Raw genomic sequence first — 26,636 nt, 5'->3', positions numbered from 1 at the left:
TCGGTCAAATATTTGCCCGGTGCAGAAGTGTGGCAGTAGTATTTGCCAGAGTTTCGGTTCTTCCAATCACGGGTCACTGTGAAACAGGTTCAAGCGAACCGCGTCACCTCCGCAGTGGCCTGTGTGTTTATTTATAAAGCGGGGGGGGGGTCAGGGCACTTCCTCGGTCTATCTGGGGTCATACGATCCTCTCAACTTGGATCCATAAATGAATGGCGGGCTCGACGGCCACACCATGCAGGACCGGCCCCTGATTGGTTCCGTGCACGGCAGGAATAAACACTCTCAGAGTATATATAATGCGGTATGGAGTAACACTTTTCCAAGAAACTAGAACAACCTCTAGGTAATGAAAAGGGAGCTGCTGTTAAACATCTGAGTACTAACTGAGTAAAAAATAGATAAATACAAAGTTGAGGATGAGGGCGCAAATCCAAAAAGTTCCTCAGATAGTTGAGCTGCTGAAGAAGAAGTCTGTCGGGCTGCAGCACTTCAAGCCAACATCCTCAGTGTGCGTGCTGGAGGAGAAGGATGCTGCGGAGGCTGCACCGTGTCCTCATGCGGCATTCAGAGCGCACAGTTTGGACGAGATCCCGGGACCCACCAACTGGCCCCTGGTCGGCAGTCTGTTTGAACTCCTAAGAAAAGGCGGTTTGACGAGGCAACATGAGGCATTGGTACAGTATTATCATATGTCATCATATAACCATAAACATTCCAAGTGTTTTTTAATCTATTAAAATGTGACCAAAACAGATGTAATCACTTTTTATTTTCCATGACATTTTATAACTACTTGAATCTTTTTTTTTTTCAGGTTGATTATCATAAGAAGTTCGGAAAGATATTCCGGATGAAGCTGGGGTCTTTCGAGTCTGTGCACATTGGCGCACCTTGCTTGTTGGAGGCGCTTTATAGGAAGGAGGCAAATTACCCTCAGAGGCTGGAAATCAAACCCTGGAAAGCATACAGAGACCTGAGAGACGAGGCGTACGGACTCCTAATTCTGTAAGTGGTCTTTCGATTTCTCCTTTATTGGTGCCTAAAATGGCAATAACCCACCAGGAGGCAGACTGAGACGTAAGTAGAAGCACAAATGTTTTAAATTAAAACGCACTTACTTTTGTTTTGCAGGGAAGGAAAGGACTGGCAGAGAGTGAGGAGCGCATTTCAGCAGAAACTCATGAAACCGACAGAAGTGGTGAAGCTCGATGGCAAAATAAACGAGGTAAGACTCCGTTACATAAAGAATATATGCTTTTACTTCTTAGAGTTATCGATGACTGACACCTTCTGCTTGTAAAAACAGGTGTTGGTGGACTTCGTTGGCAGAATTGGAAACATCAGCAACAACGGGAAGATTGAAGACTTGTACTTCGAATTGAATAAATGGTCGTTTGAGAGTAAGTTCACTATTTTTGATTCGATTCCTCATTAAATCTACAACTGGGATTTTTATTACAGCATAGATTGAGCTGCCGATCATTTTCTCGATTAACCGTCTAATACAGAAAATGTGGAAATTGAAACTCTGAAAGAATCAGGTGTTACCTTTAAACGGTTTTAAAACCAGATAATTTACAGATAATACATTCAAGGTCGGTTAAGGCAAATAAAAAGCGCGAAAACTCTGATAAATGAAGTGAATGTGGGCTTCAAAATGAATCATTATAAAACCGAAAAAAAACCCTAATTATATCTTTGGCTTTCAACCATGTTATTTATAGAAGCAATATTCTGCTATGATGTTTTCTGTCACCTGTAATGTTAAAAAGATAATCATAAACTAAAAGGATTTTGAGACATTGCAGACCTGTACAAAGTAAAAATCTGGCATTCTGAATCTCACTTTTTGCTCTTTTTCACCTCACAGCCATTTGTCTCATCCTTTATGGGAAGAGATTTGGTCTTCTGCAAGAGACGGTCAACGAGGAAGCCATGAACTTCATCACAGCTGTGAAAACAGTGAGTATAGGAGCACTGTGACTTGTAAGAGGGGACAGTTGTAGGACTGAAGCTGGCTCTCTCTGTGAGCCTGTGGAAACTTCGCAGTTCATCAGGTTCACCAAGTGATGCAGCAGTTCAGTGACTAACACTCTCACTGATTTTCTGGGGCAAACCAATACCGTTAACAGATAATAAAAATATGCTTACAAAGGTCTCAGGGTAATGGGGGCAACAGTATAGAAAAAGCTTTGAAAACAATTGAATCAGAGACTTTCAGCACGAGTGACAATGGATTACATTAGACTCCCAATCCTTTTCTCTCTGACTCTGTCTTCTCTTGTCGCTCTGTTTCTCTGTAGATGATGAGCACCTTTGGCATGATGATGGTTACACCAGTAGAGCTCCACAAGAGCCTCAACACCAAAACATGGCAGGACCACACCGCAGCATGGGACCGCATTTTCAGCACAGGTGCGAGTTTATGCCTTGCCACAAAATTAGAAAATTAAGATTCTCCCGCCTGCAGTAATTACTGTCGTAGGGTACTGTTTGTCTCCACTCATCTGTAATGTTTGCACTTGTCTGAGCTCAGTTCCAGTAAGAACATCAATAGGAAAGTACAGACGAGGGTGGGTGGGTGGCAGCGAGATCTGAACTGTGTGCCAGTGTTTTGTGTACTTGGCGCTCTGGTACTCAGTGTTGTAGTAAACTGCATGACCCATGAGGGAGAAATATGCCAAATATTTGTTGTAGCAGAAGGTAGTGGCATACAGTGATAAAGAAGATTATGCTGCTTCAACCTCTTACAAATATTCACACATAACCGCTTATTGTACCAACAATTGATGTTTTTATGTGTTTTCAGTACAGCACCAAAATATCTTGTCTTTAATATATGTCTTTCAGTCAGACAAGTTAGATTATGGATAGCATTTTATGAAAGGATAAAAAAACAACTGACACACTTTCAGAAAACAGTAACGAAAATTAGCCCGAAAACAGAAACAAAAAAAGTTATTCTTTGTTTTATGTATAAATAACTTTGTATGTACTTCACATGTATTCCTTACATCTAGAGTTACAATTAAAGAGGCCTGACAGTTAGCCTTTAATATGTGAGATTTCAAACCAGCACAAAAGCCAACAGAGCTCCAAGAGCAAACAATCTTTTTTTTTTACTATTTTGCCTGAAAGCAGCTGAGAACATGACAGAAAAAATAAAGTAACAACCAAAAGCCAACTTTTCAAGTGCAAACAAAACACATGAGATTTGACTTTAAAATGAGCATGCTTACATCGTGACTGTTTTTGTTCCCTCAGCCAAAGTCTACATTGACAAGAAGCTGAAGAGGAACGCAACCAGAGCTCCTGATGATTTGATCGGTGACATCTTACACCAGAGCAGCCTTTCAAAAAAGGAGCTGTACGCGGCCATCACCGAGCTGCAGATTGGAGGAGTTGAGACAGTGAGTAACATTTTACACCACAAACATATACATTTAATTCTCATTGAGATAGTTAAAATCATGGACATCGCTCTCCTATTTGTCTGGTCATTACAGCTACTTAGCTTAGTATGAAAACCAATGCTAACATTCTGTCCAACAAACATAAATACATACCGACATCTCTAAAACTCAATAATTAACACATTATTTCTTATAAATTTGATTGAAAAAGAACACAGCTAACAGTTAACTAGAAATTCTGACTTCTGAAAGTGTTTCTGACGGCTGACATTAGCCAGTAGAATCTACCTTTCAAGCAACTAAGAACTGGTAGCATAACTGTAGTTTTATAACTGGCCACACAGTGGCGCTACTTAATGTCCGACAGGTTTAGTCCTGGTATTCTTTTTAACAATCGGGCCCCCTGGTGGTGTCACCCAGACACAACAATTTTATTTGTGACAATCCTTTTTTATTATGTAAATTGATGTAGTCTTCTATCAACCTCTTCAGTGAATCTGTAGTCGCCAGAATTTTTCTTTTACATCACACTTTTATATTCAGCTCAGCTTAGTTCTCACCACATGGTGGCAAACGTGCTGCTGAAGTCCTTTGACTGGCTTTAACAGTCACACAGATTAGTGATTTGTTGATCGAGCAGGCCACTTCTACCCATTTTTAATGGCTGCTAGATGCAGAAGGCAAAGAAACATAATGCTGCGAAGCTTTAAAGCCATTTCTGTCTATTACAGCTTTTTGTTTAGTCACACTTTACTGAACAAAAAACTGCAAGCTGCACTTTAACAGAACAAGCATGAGTTTGCTTTTTTAATTTCAACCTTTCACCTACTTTCCTTCAAGTGGTTAAAGAAAAAAAAAAACCTTGTAAACTCTAAAACAAAAAGGTGCTGCAGTTTCAGTCCTTCAAAAGCGGAAAATTAATGTAGTAGATGTAACTGAGGAGCCTTTGAGGAACCCAAAACATTCCATAGCTCCTTTCAGGACCCCACTGATGAATGCACTTAGCGTAGCTGCCTCATTTAGAGACATCTCCTCACTACCTCCTTATTTCAATCTCTGTCTCTGTCTCTCTCTCCTCCCTCTCTGTCTTGCTGTTACGTTTCTCAGACCGCCAATAGCATGTTGTGGTTTATTTTCAACCTGTCACGAAACCCCAGCGCCCAGAAGAAGCTGTTGCAGGAGATCAGAGAGATCGTGCCTCCTGACCAGGATCCAAGTGGAGAGCACATCAAGAATATGCCCTACCTCAAGGCCTGCCTCAAAGAGTCTATGAGGTACATTAACACTGATGGTTATATTATGAGCAGCGGTGTAGTATCTAATCTTCCTCTCTGAAAAGTGCCAAACATACTCTGTTAATACAATTAAATACATTTAGAAATCCAAACGATACACCAGTTTAACTATAGACTGGTTAAATTTAAATATAGTTATAGAAAATCTTTTTCTTTAATAGGAGTTTGGTGCAAGAGTCACACAAGCAAAACAAATACGACAAATACAAATAATCTCCATTTCCTATTAAATGAATGAATTAGACACCAGTTAAACAATCAGTTTTGTTTAGTTTTTCCCAAGCAGTAAATCAGACTTAAATCATAATTTTGGCTCGTACTACAGAGAGATTAAGAATGAAAACTCACACGCATGACTGCCTCAAAAACAAGCTCCGTGAGATGTGGTGGCATGACCAGCAACAACAAGCTTAAAGTCTACCATGTGGTCACATTTAAATTGTTTCCTAGCCCTTGTAGGTTCTCCTTCGGTCTCCTTTTGAAGTCACAAGTTGTCTAACATTTCATTTAAGTCCACCAACATAACCACATCACCCATGGAATGTACTGTTCAAGCCCCCCAACTGGAGATTATATCTCACCTTATTTTACCCTGTGAACAATGCCGGAATATGTTTATCTCCTGTTAAGCAGCTTATACATACTGTAGTATGAGTATGGTCACTGTGTCATAATCTCACATGTATTTTTTGTCTAATTCCTACAGGTTATCACCATCAGTTCCATTCACAAGCCGAACCCTGGACAAGGACACTGTGTTGGGGTATTATGCTATTCCCAAAGGAGTAAGTGGCTTAGACAGTAGTCGTCATACACCTGACATAAGCAGATTCCATTCTTGTGAAAATTTACATTTGACTGATGTCTAAATGAGGTTTTTTTAGAAAGAAAATCTGTTCATGTTCTCAGGCTTTAGTCTCATTATCTACTATACTGCGTCGTTCATCTGTAAAATAGGGACAAAACCAAAAACTTATACTTTTTCCTCCATTCACAGACAGTGTTGATGATTAACAGCCATGCACTGGGCTCCAACGAAGAGTACTTTGATGATGGCAAGCAGTTCAAACCTGAGCGCTGGCTGCGCGAGAACAACACCATCAACCCCTTTGCCCACGTTCCTTTCGGTATTGGAAAGAGGATGTGCATCGGCAGACGACTGGCAGAGCTTCAGCTGCAACTGGCCATGTGCTGGGTACGATCAGTGACTAAAACCTAAGTGGTTAGCTCAAGATGGTCCTCAACAAATGCCATTATTTGAACAGTTGTTGATTTTTGCTTGTCTTTCTTACAGCTGGTCAGAGACTATGAGATTGTGGCAACAGATAATGAGCCGCTTGACGTCATCCATTCAGGGCTTTTGGTTCCCAATAGAGAATTGCCTGTCGCCTTCATCAGGAGATGAAGTAAGAACAGTTTTAAATGTCTAGACTACTTAGGAATTAGTCAAGATGGAAGTGGCACAAAGATTCCCTAAATCACTCTGGCTGGCTACTGTTTGTAGCTTTATTTTAACAGTCTTATGCAGAGCCTGTTTGGACACAGCGTAATCTATGTTATTCTGGGAAGCTACAATTTCCAGATGTTCCCTAAATGCCTCACTTGCAGGCAGTGAGTTGCAGCCAGAACAAACAGAAACACACATGTTGAGATTCAGAGATGTAGACATGATATCATACTTTACATCTAAGTTAGACAACTGTAACTATGAATCTGCCAAATTATATTTTTATTTCCATTTCCATCAAGTTCAGAAGAGCCCTAATTGATCTTTTCTTCCCTTCCAGGCTCTAAATTCAGCTCTTCCGGACTGAGCGACAGAAAGGTGATAACTTTGTTGCTTGTCCCAGTGGTCCAGTGACTCCCTGCATTGCTGCTCTGTAAATAAAATACAAAACAACAATTATTATAACTCTAATCTTACCACAAATACCTCAGACATATTTAAAACTATGACTGTTAATGACTGACCAAAGTACCAGTTGTTATGTACAAAGTGAATATTGTACCAAGGCAGCTGTCCTCAAATCTTTGATCTTAGACATGTAGAATGTAGTCCAAGTATTTTGTTATGCTTTTTATTGTGTATGTGTATATATATATCAATATATATATATATTGATATATGGGTTATGTTTTATGTTTTATTGTATATATAAGCACAATTATAATATTGCAAGATTGTACATCGTTTTTTGAAGAGACATATTTTATTCATGAAAACAAATGTATCAAATAAATATATCTTTAAACACACCTTTCCGTGTGGAGTTTACATGTTTTTTGTTTCTCCCACCTTGCAAAGATTTGCTTTTTAGGCAAAGCAGTAATTCACAGCTGTGAACATGAAAATGAAATAACTTTCAGCTGGTTAAAAATTTAGTGAGTTATGGTGAATTTTATAACTCCATAAACATGCATTAAGAGACAATAATATAGCATCTACACTGAAGCACAAGATTTAACATCAAGGTCAAGAAGCTAATAAAAAAGTGTGTTCGTGACAGTAAATATGTTTGCTTTTACTGAGTGGTACAAGTACATAGCAGTGTCTCACATATCCTTTGTTTACAGTTTGTAAAGTAAAAGTTAGGTAATAGTAGGCAATGGACCAAACCACTATGAGGTGCATGAGGGGGAGTGCATCTTTCAAAACTAACAAAACTTATTGTTTTTCACCCTTTTGCTCCGCCCCTGCCATTAAAGTGATGGATTCCTCAAATGCACAATGTGAAAAACATGTTACACAATCCCACAGTCTGATGTTTCAGTGGGATTTCTAGTGTTATGAAAGTAAATTATGAAATTATAACTGAACTTAATAATTATAATAAAAGATCAAGTGAAGTGATTTAAGCACTGTTTTAGTCCCTGTTCCCCCCCCCCCCCCCCCCCCCCCCACTGTTTTTAAGTATTTCAGATGGGTTAAACAAAGACAGAATGAGCTTACCTATGCAGGGATCAATAAAAAAACAACAACGCTTAATCAACAATCAATCAATAAACAAAGCCCTGAAGTAACATCAGATTTTCAGTATTACACTGCAAAATCTTCAGTTTAATAAAATAAAATAAAGATCCTGGACTTACATATCCTGTGTTGTACTCAGTGCATTTATTTGACAGATCTGCTTAGTTTTCAGGTCAATGTTTGACATAAAACAAAGTACAAAGCACTCTTAAAAATGAAAAATAGTTTTTGGTTTGGCAGCTCCTCAGTAAAAACCTCCATCTTGTCAGGTCTTTTGTCACTTTATGAGTCTTGAGCAGCTTCAGCAAAGACTGATGATGAACTTCCCTTGTAGAACTCCCAGGTGGTTTCATTTTAAATAACTACTTAAAGTACAAAATATGTAAAACTACTTAATATTTCACACATATGCACAAAGGAGAAAAACCCCAATCCATTATCAATCATCCCTCGTGATCCCTCGTTTTGGCTCGTGATCTCATACATTACATACACACTTACACTACTTTTTGTAAATACTTTTTACTCGAGAATAAGGATCTGAGTTCATATTCCACCGATTGCTGGAACTAGAAATCTCCTGTGAGGACGCTTTCTGGACTGAGAAGGCTGATTACAGGAGGAGTTTCTTACATAAAAAGCAATCCATACACATCGCTTCACTTTTTGATTAATTATTTTCACAAGTGCCATGTGCGCAAAGAACTTAGCTGTGACCTCGGGTGATTTCGATATGTAAACCTGAAATGGTTACTCTGCTCAACAGGAGAACTGATGGAAGTAGAATACCTTAAAAAAAAAAAATCTTACTTTCTTTATGTAATTTTCATGACAATTTTTTCTATAAATCTCTGCATGTAAAGTAAAATACAATATTTCTGTGACTGAGTGTAGCATTAAAAATTCCCAAGAGGTTATGTTTCTTCCTGAGATTGGTTTAAATGACACATATTAATTACTTATGTAAACAATTCGAGGATCGAACTCACGACCCCTGGTTTACAAGACCAGTGCTCTAACCACTGAGCTATAGAGCCTGGTCATGCATGCCGAGGCACATAAAACTTGATATAAGAGAGGCATATGAGCAACTAATCGCTATGAAACACAAAACTGCTTTAGATTTTTCCTTTCATATTCATTTTTTAACGCCCTTGGCTCTGTATGATGTCATGGAGGAGGAGGAAGGAGGGGTTCCTTATATGGTCATCTCCGGCACACGGCTCTGGCTGGGGGAAAAAAAACAACCCCACCCACCTGCTGCTCAAAGCCTCTGCTTGGGAAGCTTAAAGGAAAGAAGGGCACGTGGATGAACTGAGGGTCAAAATAAGATAAAGAAGGATTGTTCTGATTTTTATTTATATGTGAATGATAAAGTACTTTAGGGGAGTGTAAGACTAGAATTTACGAGCTAGAAATGAGCTTAATGAATGAGAGAAACCTTATGTCGAGTAAAGTGTGAATTGTGGTTGCTAAATGTTCATCTGCTTTATAACAGGAAGTAGAGCTGTCAAAACCACAACTACAGTAAGTTTATGTCAAAGTGCAGCAATCAATATATTTACGAACGTCTCAAAGTCAAGTTGAGTTAACTTGAACAGCAATTTAAAAAAAAAAAGGGTGTTGGCGGTAATTGTGCAATACGGCCACCTACTGACCAGAGATTGTAAGTACGATTTTATTGGGGCTAGGATCATGGAGAATCGTCTAATTTTCACAGATTTCTCCAACAAAAAATATCGATATGTGATTTCATATTACACATATTTGATAGTAGCTGCACATAAGAACAAAAACAGGTAGAGTTAAAAGAGGTGTGTCAGTCGTAAATTTTATGGTGCCCAGTTGAATAAAATCTTTTGTCTCCGAAAAAAAGATAACTAGGTCGAATACGAAGGAATAAAAGGTGCATTTAAGAAAAGAAAAATGTGTAAAAAAGAATCCGACTTTTATGATTTGATATCAGCAGACGTTATAGATTTTATATCTTAGAAAAAAAATCAGCCTACCTAACTTAGACAGGAAGAGATGAGGCCTGCTTGTCATCATCAGCAGTGACAGGAAGCGTCTGACACCGCTCGTTTTTTTCACCTCGCTCAGTTAGATGTTTTATTTGCGCAGTTTCTAATGTTTTGAACGCATCTGTGAAGTACTGTAACTTCGTCCGTTGCGTTAATTATCCACGCTGCGCCTTAATTAAAGTGACGATTTATTTGAGCAAAAGCTATTACAACAGTTACGTTCGTCGGGATTCAAACCTGTTTATTCCGAGCTGGAGATGACTTCTGGAGGTTTGGGGCTCACCGAGGGCCTGGGCCAAGACATAAACCAGGAGGAGTTAGACTTTTCGGACCTTTTTCTGTATAATCAACCGGATTTTTCTGTTGGCTGTGATAAAGGTGTGTATACATAAATTGCATATGCATTTTTCTAAACATAGTATCTTATTATTTATTTATTTTTTTAAAGGCATTTCATGATCTTATTGCCGCCAAGCCCACGTTTTCTCAGCTGAGGATGCGTCTGTAACTACTGTGTTGTGTTTTATTTTTATGAAAATTTAGCTCCCAGACCTTGACATTATGACATTATACACTGATCGATAATCATCATCCTTTTGTTTTTAATCTAAGATCAAGAGGGCTTCCAAGACCCTTTTTTCTATTTTTGAATGGAAAGTAAACAGGAGTGCGACAGATTATAGTTAAGTAGATTCAAAATTAAGCGATCCTCATAGTACCATGAATGGTTTGTTTTTTTTTTGGAATATGTATCTGCAAGCCTCTTCATTTTTGGCATCCTGACTAAAACCAACACTTGTTCAGTATGATAGTAATAGCTTTACTGGGGAGAGGAAACGCAAAACCAGCTCTCGCATCCCCAACATTGGCATATTCTCAATTTATAGATTTTTATTAAGAGAAAATGTTGTTCAAACATGTTTTAGGTAAAAAAAACAAAACAAAAAAAAAACTTTAAAGGGAACCGATTATGTTCATTTTCAGCTCCATATCTTTATTTTTGGACTCAACTAGAGTAGCTTTGCATGATTAGGAAAATTTAAAAAATATTATTCACAAAATAATCGTGTTTTACTTTATATTCTGCCTTCATGCAGCGCCTTGCTTCATCTTCTCTCTGAAATTAGGTGTTTTAGGTGTCTCTTCCTTTAATGCCAACTTTTTCTGAGTTGCTGTCCCAAACAAAGTGTTTAAAACCGAAAACCGGTTAGGCTCTGTGCTGAAGCCAGAGCCATGTACTTGAGGTGACCATATTAATCATTAATCTGCTCGCATGGATATCATATAGATGCAAGAATGAAAAAAGTGAAGTGTGTTACTTCATATTTGAAACACTGACTATCTTTAAGTCCACTTTAAGTTACCACATGGTAATAGCAGTATTGTAGTAATCAGATATTCTGACCTGTGTGCTAAAATGTGTCCCTTCTTTGATCAGTGACAGATGACACTGGTGGTCTCCTTGACAATGACAGTCAGCCTCCTCTACTGGTGGTCCAGCCTCAAGATGCATACATCTCCACCTCTAACCCACCAACTTCTAACCAGGACACCTCCTCTCACAGCACCAACGCAGGAAACCTATCAGGAGCTGTGTTTGACACCATGGGGCTGACATCACGAGTCGGTATCCCTGCTCCCAGCCCCAGGATTGAGATCACTCCATCTGGTGACTCTCTCAGTTCACAAACCCTAGAGCCAAGTCCTGCATCTAAAGCCCGGGGATCCTACAGAGAGTGCGTTAGCCCTGCCAGCAGTAATTCTTCCACTGGCTGGGGAGCAGATACTTACTCTCCCTTGGCATCTCCATGTGTGTCGCCATCTAATGTAGGGAGCTGTGGTATGGGCTTGAATCCCTTGGACCTCTGCTCAAGCCTGCAGGGCATCCATACATCCTCTAACCACTCCTCTCCAGGAGCCTCACCTCGAAACAGCATCACGGATGAGACCTATCTCCAACCACAGAATCGTTCTGCTTCACCACTCCCCCATCAGCGTTCCCGGTCTGTCTCGCCGCAGCGAGGCAAACGCTTCTACGGTCAGACCCACTCTAGTCAGGAGGGCACTCCTGTTAAGCAGCGCTCCCGGAGTCCTAGCCCCATCCCATCACCCCACGATCAGCAGGGGTCCTACTACTTGCACCAATACCAGGCTCAAGCTGAGTTTCACCCTCAAGTTCAGACCGCAACCTCTGGCCTGGACGAGATTCTGAATAGCAGTCCAGGAAGGGCCAAAATACAGGACTGTGTATATGGCGAGGGTTACGACTGGGCTATTGAGCAAGAAAAGATGAGTAGGGGTGGAGCTGAGATCAAACCTGAGACCTTCTACATGCTCCCAACTGTGTGGCCTCCTTCTCATTCACTCCATCATAGTGGACGATCCACATTCAGGTGTTATGTTTGTCTTAATTTATCACTTACAAGAAATATGTGTCGTTTTTAATGAGTTTTAATAAGCTACTATGGTACAAGGTTCGTTTTGATTTTTAAATCTAAGCTTCTCTTTTTTGAACTCTTTCGTTCTTCCAGTGGTCTCACCTTGGCTCCACTTCCATCTTTAGAGTGGTCATTTCCCAATCAGACGGGCCAGTATGAGCTACTGATCCAACAACAGCCCAGATCGCATCACAGAGCTCACTATGAGACTGAGGGCAGCCGAGGAGCTGTCAAGACACCAAATGGAGGGCACCCGGAGGTTCAGGTGTGGGGATTCATATGTAGATACAAGAAAGGAGAGGAAACGAACGCGTGGTAGTTGTACCAGAGAGAGGGAGTGGGAGATTGTAAATGCTGGGGTGATATTTCCTGATAAACGTCTTTGTGTAAAGCTGATACTCATGCAAATATAGAAACAGCCCCATAACATGTCAGTGCTTCCACAATGCATGTGTGATTATTTAGACATGCATTGATTCAATCTGCTCAAATAAACACAGTTATAATTACAAATCAAGAACCCACAAAAAGAGCATATAAATGTTAGTGCATGGTGTCCTTTATTTACTGTTTCTGGAAAGTAAAAAAATGGGCCTCCATTACCAGTTTTCCCAGTCATGCTACACAAATGGATTATGCAAAGCAGTGTTCTGGCTTTGCCAGTTTGCATGGGAATTCTTTCCCACAGACACAAGAGATTTATTGTGTGGTGTAAATGTTTTCTCAAAAGGCATGGACTTTTATGATCTCAAAGTTTATTTAGTTCAGTATGAAGCATACATTTTAACTGCCCTTGTTGCTGTCACCAGCTCCGTGGCTACCAAGGCACATCCGCACTGGCGCTGCAGATCTTCATTGGAACAGCCGATGAGAGGCTCCTGAAACCCCACGCCTTCTACCAGGTCCACCGCATCACCGGGAAGACCGTCACCACACCCAGCATGGAGAGGATGATCAACGGCACTAAAGTGTTGGAGATCCCTCTGGAGCCAAAGAGCCACATGAGAGTTGTGTAAGTAAAATTAATGCCAAGGGGAGTCTCAATCGTACGTCACAAATGCCTAGAGTATGTGTCAACATTTCACCACAAGTCGTTCACTTGTGTTTTTCAACCAAGAGAGACCACTGAGGTGATTTAGCACTATAAGGCTCAGAGTGGAGATACAGCAACCTGAGTCGTCATGTGTTTTCTTTTGATTTTCCACTGTGCTAAATCTTTAAATACTACAAGCTATAGCTACTCATCACAACCGCAAGGTTTTCATCTTTTTCCCTCCAAAAATGTTGCTGCTGCTGACAACTGATACATAAAACGCACCACTTCCTGTGTGCCAGAGAGTTTTTCCAAGAAAGACCTAGCAAACTCTGGGTGTTTGCAGCAGCAACCAAAACTGGTTTGATGAACGTGACATATGATGAGTCACAACAGCAAATAGCAAACAAAATCAAAGAAGTTTCTTTTTCCATGAAAATGCCTGAGATCACTACTTTGGCTGCTTTGAAAAAAAAAAAAGAGCTTTTTACTGACTGAATATTTGAAATAGCAGAGATTGCATCAGTTAAATGTGAAAAAAGACAGTCTGCGTGGACTGTGAAGAAAATCAAGTTTTTTATAAATACGACAGAAATATCATTTTGAGCACTGATTTTATGTCATATGTCTTCTCTTTCATGATAAAGGATTGACTGCGTTGGAATCTTGAAGCTGAGAAATGCTGACATTGAACTAAGAAATGGAGAGACTGATATTGGACGAAAAAACACACGCGTGCGCTTGGTCTTTCGTGTCCACATTCCTCAATCTGGAGGCCACCTCATGTCTCTTCAAGTGGCCTCTCATCCTATTGAATGCTGTAAGAAGTATTTTGTTGCATATGAGCGTTTTCTTTCTTTCTGCTTGATCATGAGAGTCACTGTAGACCCTGAAGCTTTGTCGGCTGCTCTGTATTTTTGTATTTATATTCTTTCTCATTAGCTTTTGGTGGTTGATGTTAGCAAATGTTGGCAAACATGTTGGTTTATATTATTTAACATTGACACACCACTTGTAGATGTATTGCTGACTGCTCAGAAAAAAGGTACTAGCCTTAATGTGAATGTTCTTCAGTCTATAATGGTCAATAGTGCAACTGACTTGGATTTGATCCCACTATACAGTATACTTTAGTGTTACAATGACAATAAAGCTGCTCATGTTTTCACAGCTCAGCGTTCAGCTCAGGAGCTCCCTGCAGTCGAGAGGCAGGACCTGGACCAATGCTCTGTACTCGGTGGTCAACAAATGGTCCTTACTGGACAGAATTTTACATCTGACTCAAAGGTGATATTCTCGGAGAAAACACAAGGTGAGGAGTATTTTTTTTTAATCACAAATGTCTGTCTTTGGTGGAATGAATCTTCTAAGGTCTTCTTTGAAAGCTACTGTAGAAGAGCCACCCAAAGATTGTATTGGTAGTTTGTAAAGGGTAGATGTGGCCCCTGTGCTACACTGCACATTGTTTACTGAAGGGGAGCTTGAGCCAGCAATTACCACATGTAGCCAGTTAGCATCAAGGCTTAACAATTTTGTTATTTTGTTGTTATTATTATTATTATTATTATTATTATTATTTTTACCTGTATTTATACAGGTTATCCCATTGATAGTCAATGTCTCATTTACAAGAGAGAGACATGTTACATAATGTTTAAATGGGTGACTAACAATTGGTATGGTACTTATGACTTTATTTTATTTCCCCTGTAAATTTTTAACATTTTAACAAAGAGGTCTATAGGGACTAACTTGTTTTTGCAGCCACGCTCAAAGGAACTTCAGTTTTAGGCTAAGAGGTTGAAGCCCTCATATGTGATATTATGGTACTTCACAGTTTATAGACTCAGAAAGAAACAAAAAAAATCTCAGTAAAGCTCATCAAAACATCATATTTCTGTTGTTAATCGTTGGGTTAGCCACTCAAAGAAAAGTTCAAACTTGAGTTTACAAAGCCGAATGTTGGTGGTAGTAGTCCATACCCTTTGTAATTACTGTAAAAACGCACAAATAACACGGGAATTTTATTTAAAATGTAGAATTATTCCCAAGCTAAGACAAAAGTGCCAAAAACTGCAGTTCCTCAAGTGGTGCCTTCGAGGCATGCTTTATGTAACCCACTTTAAGTATTATATGTGTTATTAAGGGCAAAAAAATATGGAGGAGACAAAGAAGCAAATTGGATTGTCTACAAAGCATAAAAGTATAAAAAGCACAAACTACTAATTACTAACTTTATTACTTAGATAAATTCAATATTAATAGCTCTGAGCTAAAACAAAATGAAAAAGATGCACATTAGTACAGTTATAATGGGTTTAATGATACACCTTGTTAGCCAAACATGTTAGCCTTGGCTGCTAACTTTCACTGTATCCTCCTGTTCAAATATAGTCCCTTATAGTTACAAAAAAATTTAAAAAAATTAGTGAGGCCAGAACAACAAACTGAAAGTTTACAAACTAATGTGTGGCATCACTGTGGCTATTTCTATCTTTTATCTACAGTCCATAATTATGTAATTAGAAGGATTGTTGACATGTGTGTTCACTTGTGATTTCAAACTTTTTTTCAGATTTTTATTTTTTTGAGGATTTAAAATTGAGCCTGTGTTGGTCTCCCAGTATCCCACTTACGTGTGTCCATGTACACGTGCAGTATTTGTATTTTTAGATTATTTGCATATCACCCAGGATAACTCAACGTTCAGTGACGCACTTCTTCCTCCAGCCCCCACATCTACCTTTGATAAAATTAACCATTAACTTAAACATTTACTGTTTTGCTGGCAGTAGCAACTTTTATTTACTTCTAAATGGAAATTTCTCACCTCGTCACTGCTTGTTCTGCCCACACAAAATTGTAGGGTTACATAGTTTGAGAGAAGGATGGGTACAACTGAAAGCATGTAAAGCCTCCTTGTTGCTTGGCGTGGGGTTTTATGCAACAGGATGTGGTTAGACAGACTGATAAAGACTAAGACCCAGAGCAGAGGCTTTGTGTTTTTCACTGTGTGGGTAGAAAGCAGAAACAGCAGGTAAAAACTTTAGATGGGAATGAAACACTAAACCAGACATAAAAGAGAACCCTGTTTTCCACTGTCTGTGACAAATGTGCTTACTGTACTGTTAATAAAAGTCCTGACATATCATCTGATTGCTTGAATTATTGTTTCCAGCTGATTAAACTTGTAGAAATTGTTTGGTTTTTTGCTACATTTTTGGTTTCTACAGGATTCTTTGCCACTTCACCACCACATATAATTTTGTGGTAAAAAATAAAACTACTCTCAGCAGCTTGTGAGCCTGTAGTAAGATGAGTAAGATGGTAGCAATATCTGCCAGCCACCTCCAAAGCCATAAAATAGTCCAGCACATAAACCACAACTCTTTTGAATGAAGCAAATCAAATATAAAATGCTATTTACTGAGCTTTAGAGTCTTAGTGATGCAGTCAGTAGACCAAGAGTAGACCACGCTGTTTAGCCCTTATGCTAAATTAAGCTGTGCTAAAAAACAAACAAACAAAAAACAACAACAACAACAAAAAAAACCAGATAACACGTATTTTCCAAAATGGGACTCAAACCTGCAAAAACTATTCCTTTTAATTTCAGATGGACAGCAGATCTGGGAAGTGGAGGCCACTGTGGACAGAGATAAAACTCAAGCTGTAAGTTAACTTCCCTTTTACTGACACATAAACTATGATGCACATTTTGTAAGATGCATGCTAAAGTCATTTGTCTGGTAACTGTACATGCTTACACGTGCTCAAAACAGAAATCAAAATGTAAAGCCCGTGTCTTCAGTTTACTGAGTACATGAATGTGCTAATCGCATATCATCGTATCATAAAAGTGTTATTTCTTGTACTAATTTTGACCTGACAGGTAGAGATTTGTGCCAGCTGACTCGTGACCTTTTTTCTCATTCTATCAATAGAACATGCTGTTTGTTGAAGTCCCTCCATATCGAGACCGGAGCATTTGCCAGCCGGCCAAAGTCAACTTCTGCGTCATCAATGGGAAAAAGAAACGCAGTCAGCCTCAGCACTTCGTCTACACTCCTATGATAGGTGTATATCTCTTAGTCATCTCAGCTCTGTTATTACGGAGAAAACAGGCGTACCTCCTATGTTTGAGAAATAGGAAGGTGATTCAAGTGTCAACATTTCCCAGCCTGGATTTGAATTTGAATTTGAATGTCAGCACTGGAAATCTTATTATTACCTTGTCAGCATAATGTAACCCTGCATGTGAAGTAAAATACTATATTAATCCCATTTTGGGGAAATTCTTCTGTTCCAGCTGTTGAAATAACATTAATAATAGTAATCTGTCAGATATCTTTCTGCGGGAGAGATATATTGTATTATAGCACTACATAACTTATGCTAGCAAATAATGACAAAAAAACACCATAAAAAAAACATAAACTGACTTTGATGTTGCTAAAAGAGGCAAATGTGTGCTAAGTCATCCATCAGCGATGAGAAAAAGCAAAAGAAAAGTTACAGGAAATTGCAAAATGTTAGTTAGATTAAATCTGACAGTTCTAAAATTTTAACCCCAAAAGTAGATTAATGCAGTTACAAACTTCTGATATAACACTCCTGTTCTGCAGTTTTATCAGAAATCAGAAGTTAATCAGTTATAGCAGCACGCTGACACTGCAGCCACAACAGAGACTGCGTAGGGGTTGGGGGCAAATCTTACTTCTTCTCAAAGGGAAAAATAGTTTTCCTTTTTAACGCCTACATGTGATACCCACATTACAGCGCCGACACACTCTGGCTAATTTCAAAAAAAGGCTTTTAGTTTATTGGTTTATATATATATAGATATATATTTATAGCTTTTAGGTGAAATGAGGCAAGATTATTAAGAAGTAGAGAAAGAAGCGTAATATCATTGCAGCTGACAATTTAAAGCCATTTCAATCTACACTGATTTATACTCCAGCCACTGGTTATGAAACCTACATGTGTTTACTATCACCAGACCTAAAGATGACTGGAGATGCAATGACTTGTTTTTTTTAGGTCACACAATCACTGAAATAACTCGAGAGCTTCTAAATACGCTGGCATTAATGTTCCTTTTGTAAATATCTTCTTCCCATTTTATACTAGCTGAGTTGCTGTGACATTTCAGTTAATATACTGTATTTAAAGTCTCAAGAGAACAGTTTCCAGTAAACTTGGTTTCACCTTGCCTAATAACACAATACCTGCAAAAACTACTGGCATTTACATCATCCCTATGTTTACTCTGTAAATAGGAAAGTAAGTACTAATCAGCAAATGTTAGCATGCTAACATGCAAAGTAAGATGACTGTGGCTGTTTGTTTATACTGGTCTAGTGACAGACCTGCATTGTTCTCTCACTCTCTGAAAAATCTAATAATAATTGTTTTTATTTTTCAGCCATTAAAGCAGAACCACTGGATGACTACCAGCTGAATTCTTATGGCTATTCAAATAATCAGTCTCTCTCTGGCATGTCAATGAGGTCTCTGTACCATCCCCTGGAGCAAGACAACAACCTTCAAGCCTTGAATGTTTCCTCAGCACTTTACCATCTAACCACTGTAGACCCTCGAGCCCACATGTTAACCCCAGATCAACTGGATGATCAACCAGTCTATTACCAGTCAAGACCTGGCACTCTGGTCAACAACCCAGTGCTGTACCACACTGGGAATCAGCGTTACAGCAACTGCAGTAGCGCTTTACTAGGTGGTTCCCCAATGGCTCCGCATCCAGCCTCTGCTCCCAGCCAGTGTGTCAGTGCCAGAACCCCTTTGCCCAAATTGGGTGAAGGTCCTCAGGTTGGTGATTCGTTTGACCCTTATTCAATGTCAAGTAATCATGGTTACATGCAGACAGCACTACCACTAGGAAAGTCGCCACCTCTGAGATACATTCAAAGTCAAGTCCAGGCAAAGGTTGGAAGTCGGGTGGACCCAGGTGGGCAGCCTCTGGCCCAGATCGCCCCTGCTAGAGGAAACCATGAGGAACGAGCTCCAGAGAAAATCATGATCAAACAAGAGAACCTCAGTTATGCCTATCTGGAGGATGGTGAGTATAATGTTATGTACTGCTTGAATGCTTGAATGCTTGAATGCTTGAAGTCCTCCTGACATTTTTTCCACCATGGAATTATGCCTGACAGTTTTTTTTAACCTTTCCATCGAGAATTCCCACTTCACCCAGGAATGTCGGCAAGGTTTAATCCTTTCTGAATCTTTATATATGTAGTTTTTTTTGTTTGTTTGTTTTTAATATATTTGCGCACAGATAAGTCAGCCATACTTTGGGAAGGGACTGAACAAAAATGTTTGCTGTTATTGTGTTTATAAATTTAATGATTCTTTGTCATGAGGATAAGCTTTTCACCCCCACCTCCGAGTGTAACCACTGTGATATAAACACATTATTAAAAAAGTGCATACAAGGTGCAGCAGTTAGGTGAAATACTGAAGCCTTGTGTTTGTGGTCCAATTTGCAGTGCATACAAGCATATTGCAACTGTATGCTTGCAAATCCTGCGTTGTGGTTTTCTTTAGGGCCTTTCTCTCCACTTTCCTGTCTGTTTCAGTCTTACTTTCACTGTCTCATTTCACACACTCATGCAAGCACACACGCTTGTTAAAGTATCACGGGCTCACTTGAAACTTGGTATGACCCAAAGCACTTTCCTTAGAGTTTTTGCTGTGTTTGTAGATAATGAATGGGGAAACAAGCAGCGGCACTGCTTTGAAGCAACCTGACCTGCTTTGCTGTGGAAGAGTGTTTATGTTTACACATCCGTAGCTGAGGGAAGATACAGAAAGTACATGGTACAGGCAAATACATGCGGATACATTTACATCCATGGTTAAAAAAATAAATAAAAGCACTTTGTTCTTGTCTCTGATGTAGACTTTACATTTGGATGTTGTTTCTATCAGAGGTAAGGATGTAACATCCTGAAATCATTGATAAGTGTCGATAAACCCATGTTGCGTAACAGAGAGATCTAGTGGACGTAAATATAACTGCAGCCATGCAAAGTCACGATTAGACTGATTTATGCTTAAAATTAGAACATTTTTGGGGAGGACTGATGGCTGAGGCCTCCAGAGTGCAAACCACGACCCACAACATTCTTTCAAGTTCAAGTCTAGTTGAGGTCTTTTGTTGTATTTCCCACAACTCCCCATCCTTTCCTGTTATTCTCTACTATCTACCTTTAATAAAAGCATAAACTGCCCCAAAAAGTCTGACTATGGCAACACCTGGTGGTGGGAACAAATAAGGCACTTAAGGTCCTCTCACCCTTCAGATCAAACTTGAGGTTTGTTTTAAGAATTTAAATCTTTGCAATTGGGCTTTAAAAACACTATCTATCTATCTATCTATCTATCTATCTATCTATCTATATAGATATATAGATATAGATAGATATAGATATAGATATAAAAACACCCAGCACGCCCCTGCGGGCGGTTTATCCTTCAAGCTCGGGTCCTCTACCAGAGGCCTGGGAGCTTGAGGGTCCTGCGCAGTATCTTAGCTGTTCCCAGGACTGCGCTCTTCTGGACAGAGATCTCCGATGTTGTTCCCGGGATCTGCTGGAGCCACTCGCCTAGCTTGGGAGTCACCGCACCTAGTGCTCCGATTACCACGGGGACCACCGTTACCTTCACCCTCCACATCCTCTCGAGCTCTTCTCTGAGCCCTTGGTATTTCTCCAGCTTCTCGTGTTCCTTCTTCCTGATATTGCTGTCATTTGGAACCGCTACATCGATCACTACGGCCGTCTTCTTCTCTTTATGGCAGAAGAAGACGGCTCGCAAGTTCGATTCCTGCCTGGGGCGTCTGTATCCAGTAAGGGTCCTAAGGCTAGACCCCCTATGCTAAGCGAGCCTACCGCAGACATGAGCGAGACAGATAAATATGAAGGCATGCCGGCTCGGACGTCGCCCGGATCAACAAGGTCCGCGTCAGGTGTTGAGGAACCAGGGCACCCTGACGAAAAGTGGGCTACTGGAACAAGAAGGCATCGGTGGGCAAGAGACGAAAACAGGGCGTTGTTGGAATGCTACTACGCAAGTAACCCCGGCGCAAGGAAGGGGCTACATGAATAGGATGAGGGACCTATGGATATATATATATATATATATATATATATATATATATATATATATATATATATATATATATATATATATATATATATATATATATATATATATACACATACATGTATATATATATATATATATATATATATATATATATATATATATATATATATATATATATATATATATAATCTGCATAGCATTTAAGAATAAAAGAAATGAGCAGCTCAACTTGCATTTTTGCTGCAAATATGAAAGTTCTTAATCCCTCTTTTCAATGTTTTCCAGTGAATGACATCATAAGAAGAGACATGAGAGGCCACAATGGAGAGTGATCATGCTGATCTGAAGCCACTCAAAGTTTAAGCATAATCTGTAGACATCAAGAACAAGAACAATAAATCTTCAGTAACTGTAATTTAAGCGAAACGATAGAGACTGATCCGTTATATACCATATTTCTGTACAACTTTGAAGGGTCAGCTCCATTTCCATTTTGTTATCATATATTTCAGCCTTAGTAACAATACTGGATCATATATTCATTATACTCTTTTATTTTAACTTGTTTAACTTCTTTCTGTTTATACAGTTGTAAAATTGCTCGTTGTAAGCTTGTAGAAAATTTTTTATATTAAACAAATTCTTTGTATATATATATATGGTGTTTGAGTGTTGACTTACTGACTGTAATCATTTTTTTACATATAGGAAGCAGAAGGAACTAAATAATAAATGTGTACCTTTTTTAAGTAATAGAAAATACACAGCACTGTGCAAAAGCCTTGAGCTAGCCCTCATTTCTATATATTTTTGTAGGAAACTGAAAAACAGGTGAATTTATTGAAGCATACAAACATAAATGTAAATACAGTATATAAGGCAAAAACAGAGGTTGCACAGTTCTAATCAGCTTGAAAGAAAGTCAATATTTGGTATGATCACTTTTTTTCCTCAACACAGACTGAACTCTCTTAGGCAGCTTTCTTGTAGTTTCTTTAAATTAGTCTTCAGGAAAAGTTCTCCAGGCTCGTTGAGTGGCATCTTTTACTGCCTTTTTGTTTCATTCTCTGCAAAGATAATTTCAAGCTGAATGTTTAAAATATTGTTTTAGATTTATTTCGGGTTTAATTATTCCATTATTTGATTGTAAACAGGAAAGCTATTTTGCAATGTAGGTGGCAGCAATTAAAAGGTATTAAAAGCATTTTGCATCTGAACTCACGTATTAATATCATGACTCACATTTTGACTGTCTCCTTTTTACAGAAGTAAATAAGGAGAAACCTGATGACATAAAACGGTTTTAATAACCGTTGCAATAGAAAGAGGGAAAACGAGAGTGTGAAAGGACTCATTCGTGCTCATATGAACTTGGAAAAACTGCATAGAAATGCAGTAATACTACATGCAGCAATACTAAAAAGCACACTTGAGAGAAAATATTGGCGGTAATTATCTTGATTAGCAACACTTATTAACTTTTACGCTTCATCTTTGAGGCGAGGCTGTAAAATATTTAGTGGGTGAAAACCTCTCGAGGTTTTGGATGGAAACTTATTTCCTGTAAAGCAGTGGCTCTAAAACAGCCATGCATCATCGCTGGTGAAGCACAGAAACTCTGCTTGGAGAAAAAAAAGAAGCGTTTGCCACCTTGATGACATTTATTTCACCAAATTTATCTTAGATTTTTTTTTTTTTGTCTTTTCAATTTATTTATTGTTCACTGTGGATAAAATCTCTCCGCAAGGATTAAAAATATGAAAAATAAAATAAATAAAAACTCTTCTCCACGAACGTTAGAGGGTGTTGTTTTCAAGCCAATCCTCTATCGGAGCGGAAGGAGATGGCGGATTTATGATGTCATTTCCGACAAGTGATTTATTTTCTCTCCCTTTGTGAACTACTTTAGCTTTTTTACGTTAGAAGAACTGACTTTGGTGTTTGCATTCCTGTAGCGGTAAAACGAGGCAAGTACTTCCATCACTGGTGAGCTTTTTCCCCCCACTTTCCGCTCTCGAACACTGTCTTGCCAAAGTGCTTCGCTACATTGTAACGCTGTGAGTATGTGGTAGCTAGGCGTATCCACAATAAAGTAAATATATAAAGTAAGCATGAAATGCGTTTATGTTTTAGTCCGTTTGAGTACAGTGGAGCAGAGTGTCTGTTTCATTCACATTTTTAAGAGAGTCTGTTTAAAAAGTGGCCGCTATGAGGCAGAGTAACATCTCAACACATAATCTCTCTCTCTCTTTCTTTTTAATGCACCCTGTCGTCACTTAATGGTTTACATGTCTTTCTTCTACCGTTGCTCACGTTGATTTCACAGGCAGGTCACCGGAGGAAGCGTAACAGAGCAGGGTCATCATGTCTGCAGAACTGGACTTGTCCACTCCAGAGATCCCTGAGCCTACCCTGCTAGAAAGCATACTGCGCTATGGGTTGTTTCTCGGTGCTATCTTTCAGCTTATTTGCATCCTGGCTGTCATCTTCCCTTCATCCAAGGGCCACGAACAGGTGGGTCTTATAGAGAGGTGTGCTTGCTTGCCCATCCTGAGGGGTGTACTGTGAAGGAAGTTCTGCATAGTCAGGCTTTCTTTGTGTTATCTGAGTATCACTAGAGCAGTTATCCACCGGCTTTGGTAACTGTGGTTTTCTGTTGACATGAAAGCCCAACATTTCTGAAATCGTGATCATCAAGCACTCTCTGTGGTCAAAATAAATGTATGCTTCATCTCCAGTTATGTTTATTTTACTGTTCTGTGTGGTTTTGTTGTTACAGTTTATTTCAGCTGCACAATCCAGCTGTGAGGCTTTTGGTGCAAGTAAATGCTACGCACGGCTAAGACTCTCCTCCAACTTAATAAAAGGGACAGTGAATTCATTTCAGTTTGTCGCCAAAGTGAAAGTAAAATTACTGACTGAGTAGGTTGTTTTAGTGATGAATAGCCAACAAAAGGAACAAATTGATTTTCTAATCTGTGTTTTAGTAGCTGCAGTTCCTTCAGTGTAAAAGCAGTAGGACCAAATATTAAAAAAACATTCATACACTGTATGCATGCAAATTCTCATGACAATGGTTTATAACAAGCTTAAAAGAGAGCCATCTTCATCACACTGAACACTCTGACATTAAATTTAACAGAGCTCGGTAACCCATTGATCTCTGCATACTCCTCCCCTCTGGTTTAGCTTGGGGTAAGGTTGGTTTCATTGAGCATCACAGGAAGGATGTGAATAAGTCTGGGCTCAGGTGAAACAGAGAAGGATGCACAAATCAATAGAACTGAAGCACAATGCAGACAGTTGAGTCAAATTGTCACTGTACACCATATGCCCATCCTGATGTTTTTCTTCTCTTTCATGAGCACCCAACAACTGTTATTCTCGGTTGTTACACACGATGTTATTTTTTTCTTCATTCTTAGAATGACAGTATGAGTTTGAGGGGGTAAAAATTGTAGGTGTATTAGAAATACATTAGGAAATGTCTACAATTGCATGCGCATTTGTTACATCACAGTTAACTTATTCTATTCCCATTTTTAAGGAGATATTAATGTGTAATCATCAACCTAATTTACACTTTTTAGGCTATTTTACTCTGCTTTAGAGTGATATATGGTATAGAGGCTGTGCTGTAACACCACACAGATCCATCATATGTCTTTTGTTATGTCACAGAAGAGTTTAATTGATTACATTATGGTTTCCAATGAGTTAAACACATTAACGTAGTTATACTATGGAACAGCTAATGTTAACATTAGAATACTGAAAGTAAAATAATTAAATTTTTATTATATTTTGCCTGTCACATTTAGAAGTTGATCTAAAAAGAAATGCAGAGAAACTGGGCGCCACTTAGCAAGTGTAGTGCTGAGTCTCTTGTTTTAGAAAGTCTGTGAAGACGGGGCTACTTTCACAATCTCCATAATAACAACTGTCAGGAGAGATTATTTATAGACAAAAGCAATTAAATCCACTGTCAAATTACTCTATTTTCAGGCATCATTATCAGATGCACTGATTACTCTCCACAGTATGTCGCCATTTCATCTTTTTTACCCACCAGAACAATGGGAAAGATTACACTCACAGAAACTAGGCTGGCAGAAAATAAAAAGTGCTGAAAAATGTCAGTTTCTTTTGTCTGCTGTGTACAGTATTTGTCTGGGAATTTCATTCAACTGTCTGTTAATACTGCAATAGTTTAATGTAGAGATGGAAAACTGCAAACTGTATAAACAGCATTGAAAATGTATAATACTTACCCCATGTGGATAAGAAGTCAAATTAAACGCACTCTTTATGACAAGTTCAACATGGGGGAAAAATGATGAATAAAATGACATTAGCATTATATTTACTAGTTATACATGAATCAACTGGCTGTCAGTATGTAAAGTGACCTAAATAGCCTCTAACTTGTGAGCTACATCCTTCTTTCAGCTGCTCCAGGGTTCGGCACTCTGGTGATCTGCCTCCATCTCTTCTATTCTGACCACTGGCCACTGCACTGTACAATGTCCATTGCTTTTACTTCTATGCAGTATGTTGTTGTGGATATTTGCATTATTTTATTAAAGTTATGGTTGTAAAATGCTGGACTTTTATCACTATATTTCCATTCTTAAGTGAGTGCCAAGGACAAATGAAAAGACTGTTCCTTTGGAGGTTGTTCAGGGTGCTCTGTGTTTGCTCTGCAGGAGGAAGCCGAGTCCACTGACGTAAAGGCTGCTGAACAGATAAAGAAACCTAAAGGACCAACACCTCAGCCTCGACAGAAACCAAAGAAAGAGAGCAAAAAGAAGCGATAAATATCTGTGTGCATGTCTGTGCGCGCGCGTGTGTGTATTACCTTGAGAATGTGTGTTGGGTCATTGCCAATGTTATAAGAATTTCGTTATTACAAGTATAAGCACTAATTTAAAACAATTAAAAAAAAATTAAAGAGGTGTGTTGAATTTGAGGCACAAGAAAAGGACCAACTACATCCTGTTCAACACATTACAAAAACAGCTCATTATCATGGTGCTTACCAACAGTTTATTTAGTTACACACCGTATTTCATTGGTTGTGTTTTTTATACATTTTCTTTTGTAACAATTGAATATCATTGGTTGAATTGTGTGTTAATAACAAGGAAGAAATAAATGTGTTCTGCAGCCATCCACCTTAGCAGTTTACAGTAATTGCCAAACCTCAGTTTCATGTAAAGAAATGAGAAGGACATCATGACCCAGCCTTCTGTATGACAAAACACATACCTTATAAAACTGTGGTTTGGTGTAGTAAATCATAATGCCATAGATGATACACCAAAGTCTC

At 38.9% G+C, this 26,636-nt stretch overlaps 3 protein-coding genes across 5 annotated transcripts; all 3 read left to right on the top strand.

Moving 5' to 3' along the window:
• Positions 1-237: 237 nt before the first annotated feature.
• Positions 238-6,910, top strand: cyp24a1 (cytochrome P450, family 24, subfamily A, polypeptide 1). The gene is made up of 12 exons (XM_082533280.1): positions 238-677; positions 818-1,008; positions 1,135-1,228; positions 1,310-1,403; positions 1,874-1,965; positions 2,307-2,418; positions 3,268-3,413; positions 4,524-4,690; positions 5,418-5,496; positions 5,709-5,906; positions 6,006-6,117; positions 6,499-6,910. Exons 1-11 carry the CDS (start codon positions 420-422, stop codon positions 6,114-6,116), a joined length of 1,542 nt encoding a protein of 513 aa, XP_082389406.1. The 5' UTR covers positions 238-419; the 3' UTR covers position 6,117; positions 6,499-6,910.
• A 1,972-nt stretch (positions 6,911-8,882) lies between these two features.
• nfatc2b (nuclear factor of activated T cells 2b) lies at positions 8,883-21,947 on the top strand. Of its 2 annotated transcripts, none has more exons than XM_082533279.1 (10): positions 8,883-9,209; positions 11,142-12,096; positions 12,235-12,406; positions 12,951-13,153; positions 13,822-13,994; positions 14,346-14,486; positions 16,791-16,846; positions 17,119-17,251; positions 18,603-19,256; positions 21,593-21,947. In XM_082533279.1, coding segments are annotated over exons 1-10 (2,535 nt in total). In that variant the 5' UTR covers positions 8,883-9,208; the 3' UTR covers positions 21,640-21,947. The 2 variants fall into 2 exon arrangements, with proteins under 2 accessions (XP_082389405.1, XP_082389404.1); XM_082533278.1 differs by lacking the exon at positions 8,883-9,209 and adding an exon at positions 9,718-10,081 and having other exon boundaries at positions 21,593-21,944.
• Positions 21,948-23,132: 1,185 nt separating this feature from the next.
• Positions 23,133-26,479, top strand: manbal (mannosidase beta like). 2 transcript variants are annotated; one of them, XM_082534058.1, is made up of 3 exons: positions 23,133-23,293; positions 23,634-23,821; positions 26,014-26,479. In XM_082534058.1, exons 2-3 carry the CDS (start codon positions 23,672-23,674, stop codon positions 26,122-26,124), a joined length of 261 nt encoding a protein of 86 aa, XP_082390184.1. In that variant the 5' UTR covers positions 23,133-23,293; positions 23,634-23,671; the 3' UTR covers positions 26,125-26,479. The 2 variants fall into 2 exon arrangements, with proteins under 2 accessions (XP_082390184.1, XP_082390183.1); XM_082534057.1 differs by having other exon boundaries at positions 23,134-23,278; positions 23,638-23,821.
• Positions 26,480-26,636: the final 157 nt, after the last annotated feature.

This window comes from Aulonocara stuartgranti (genome assembly GCF_965226115.1).
Source record: "Aulonocara stuartgranti genome assembly, chromosome: 5".
In the NCBI taxonomy this organism is placed as follows: domain Eukaryota; kingdom Metazoa; phylum Chordata; class Actinopteri; order Cichliformes; family Cichlidae; genus Aulonocara; species Aulonocara stuartgranti.
This window is presented reverse-complemented; position numbering and strand designations above follow the sequence as displayed.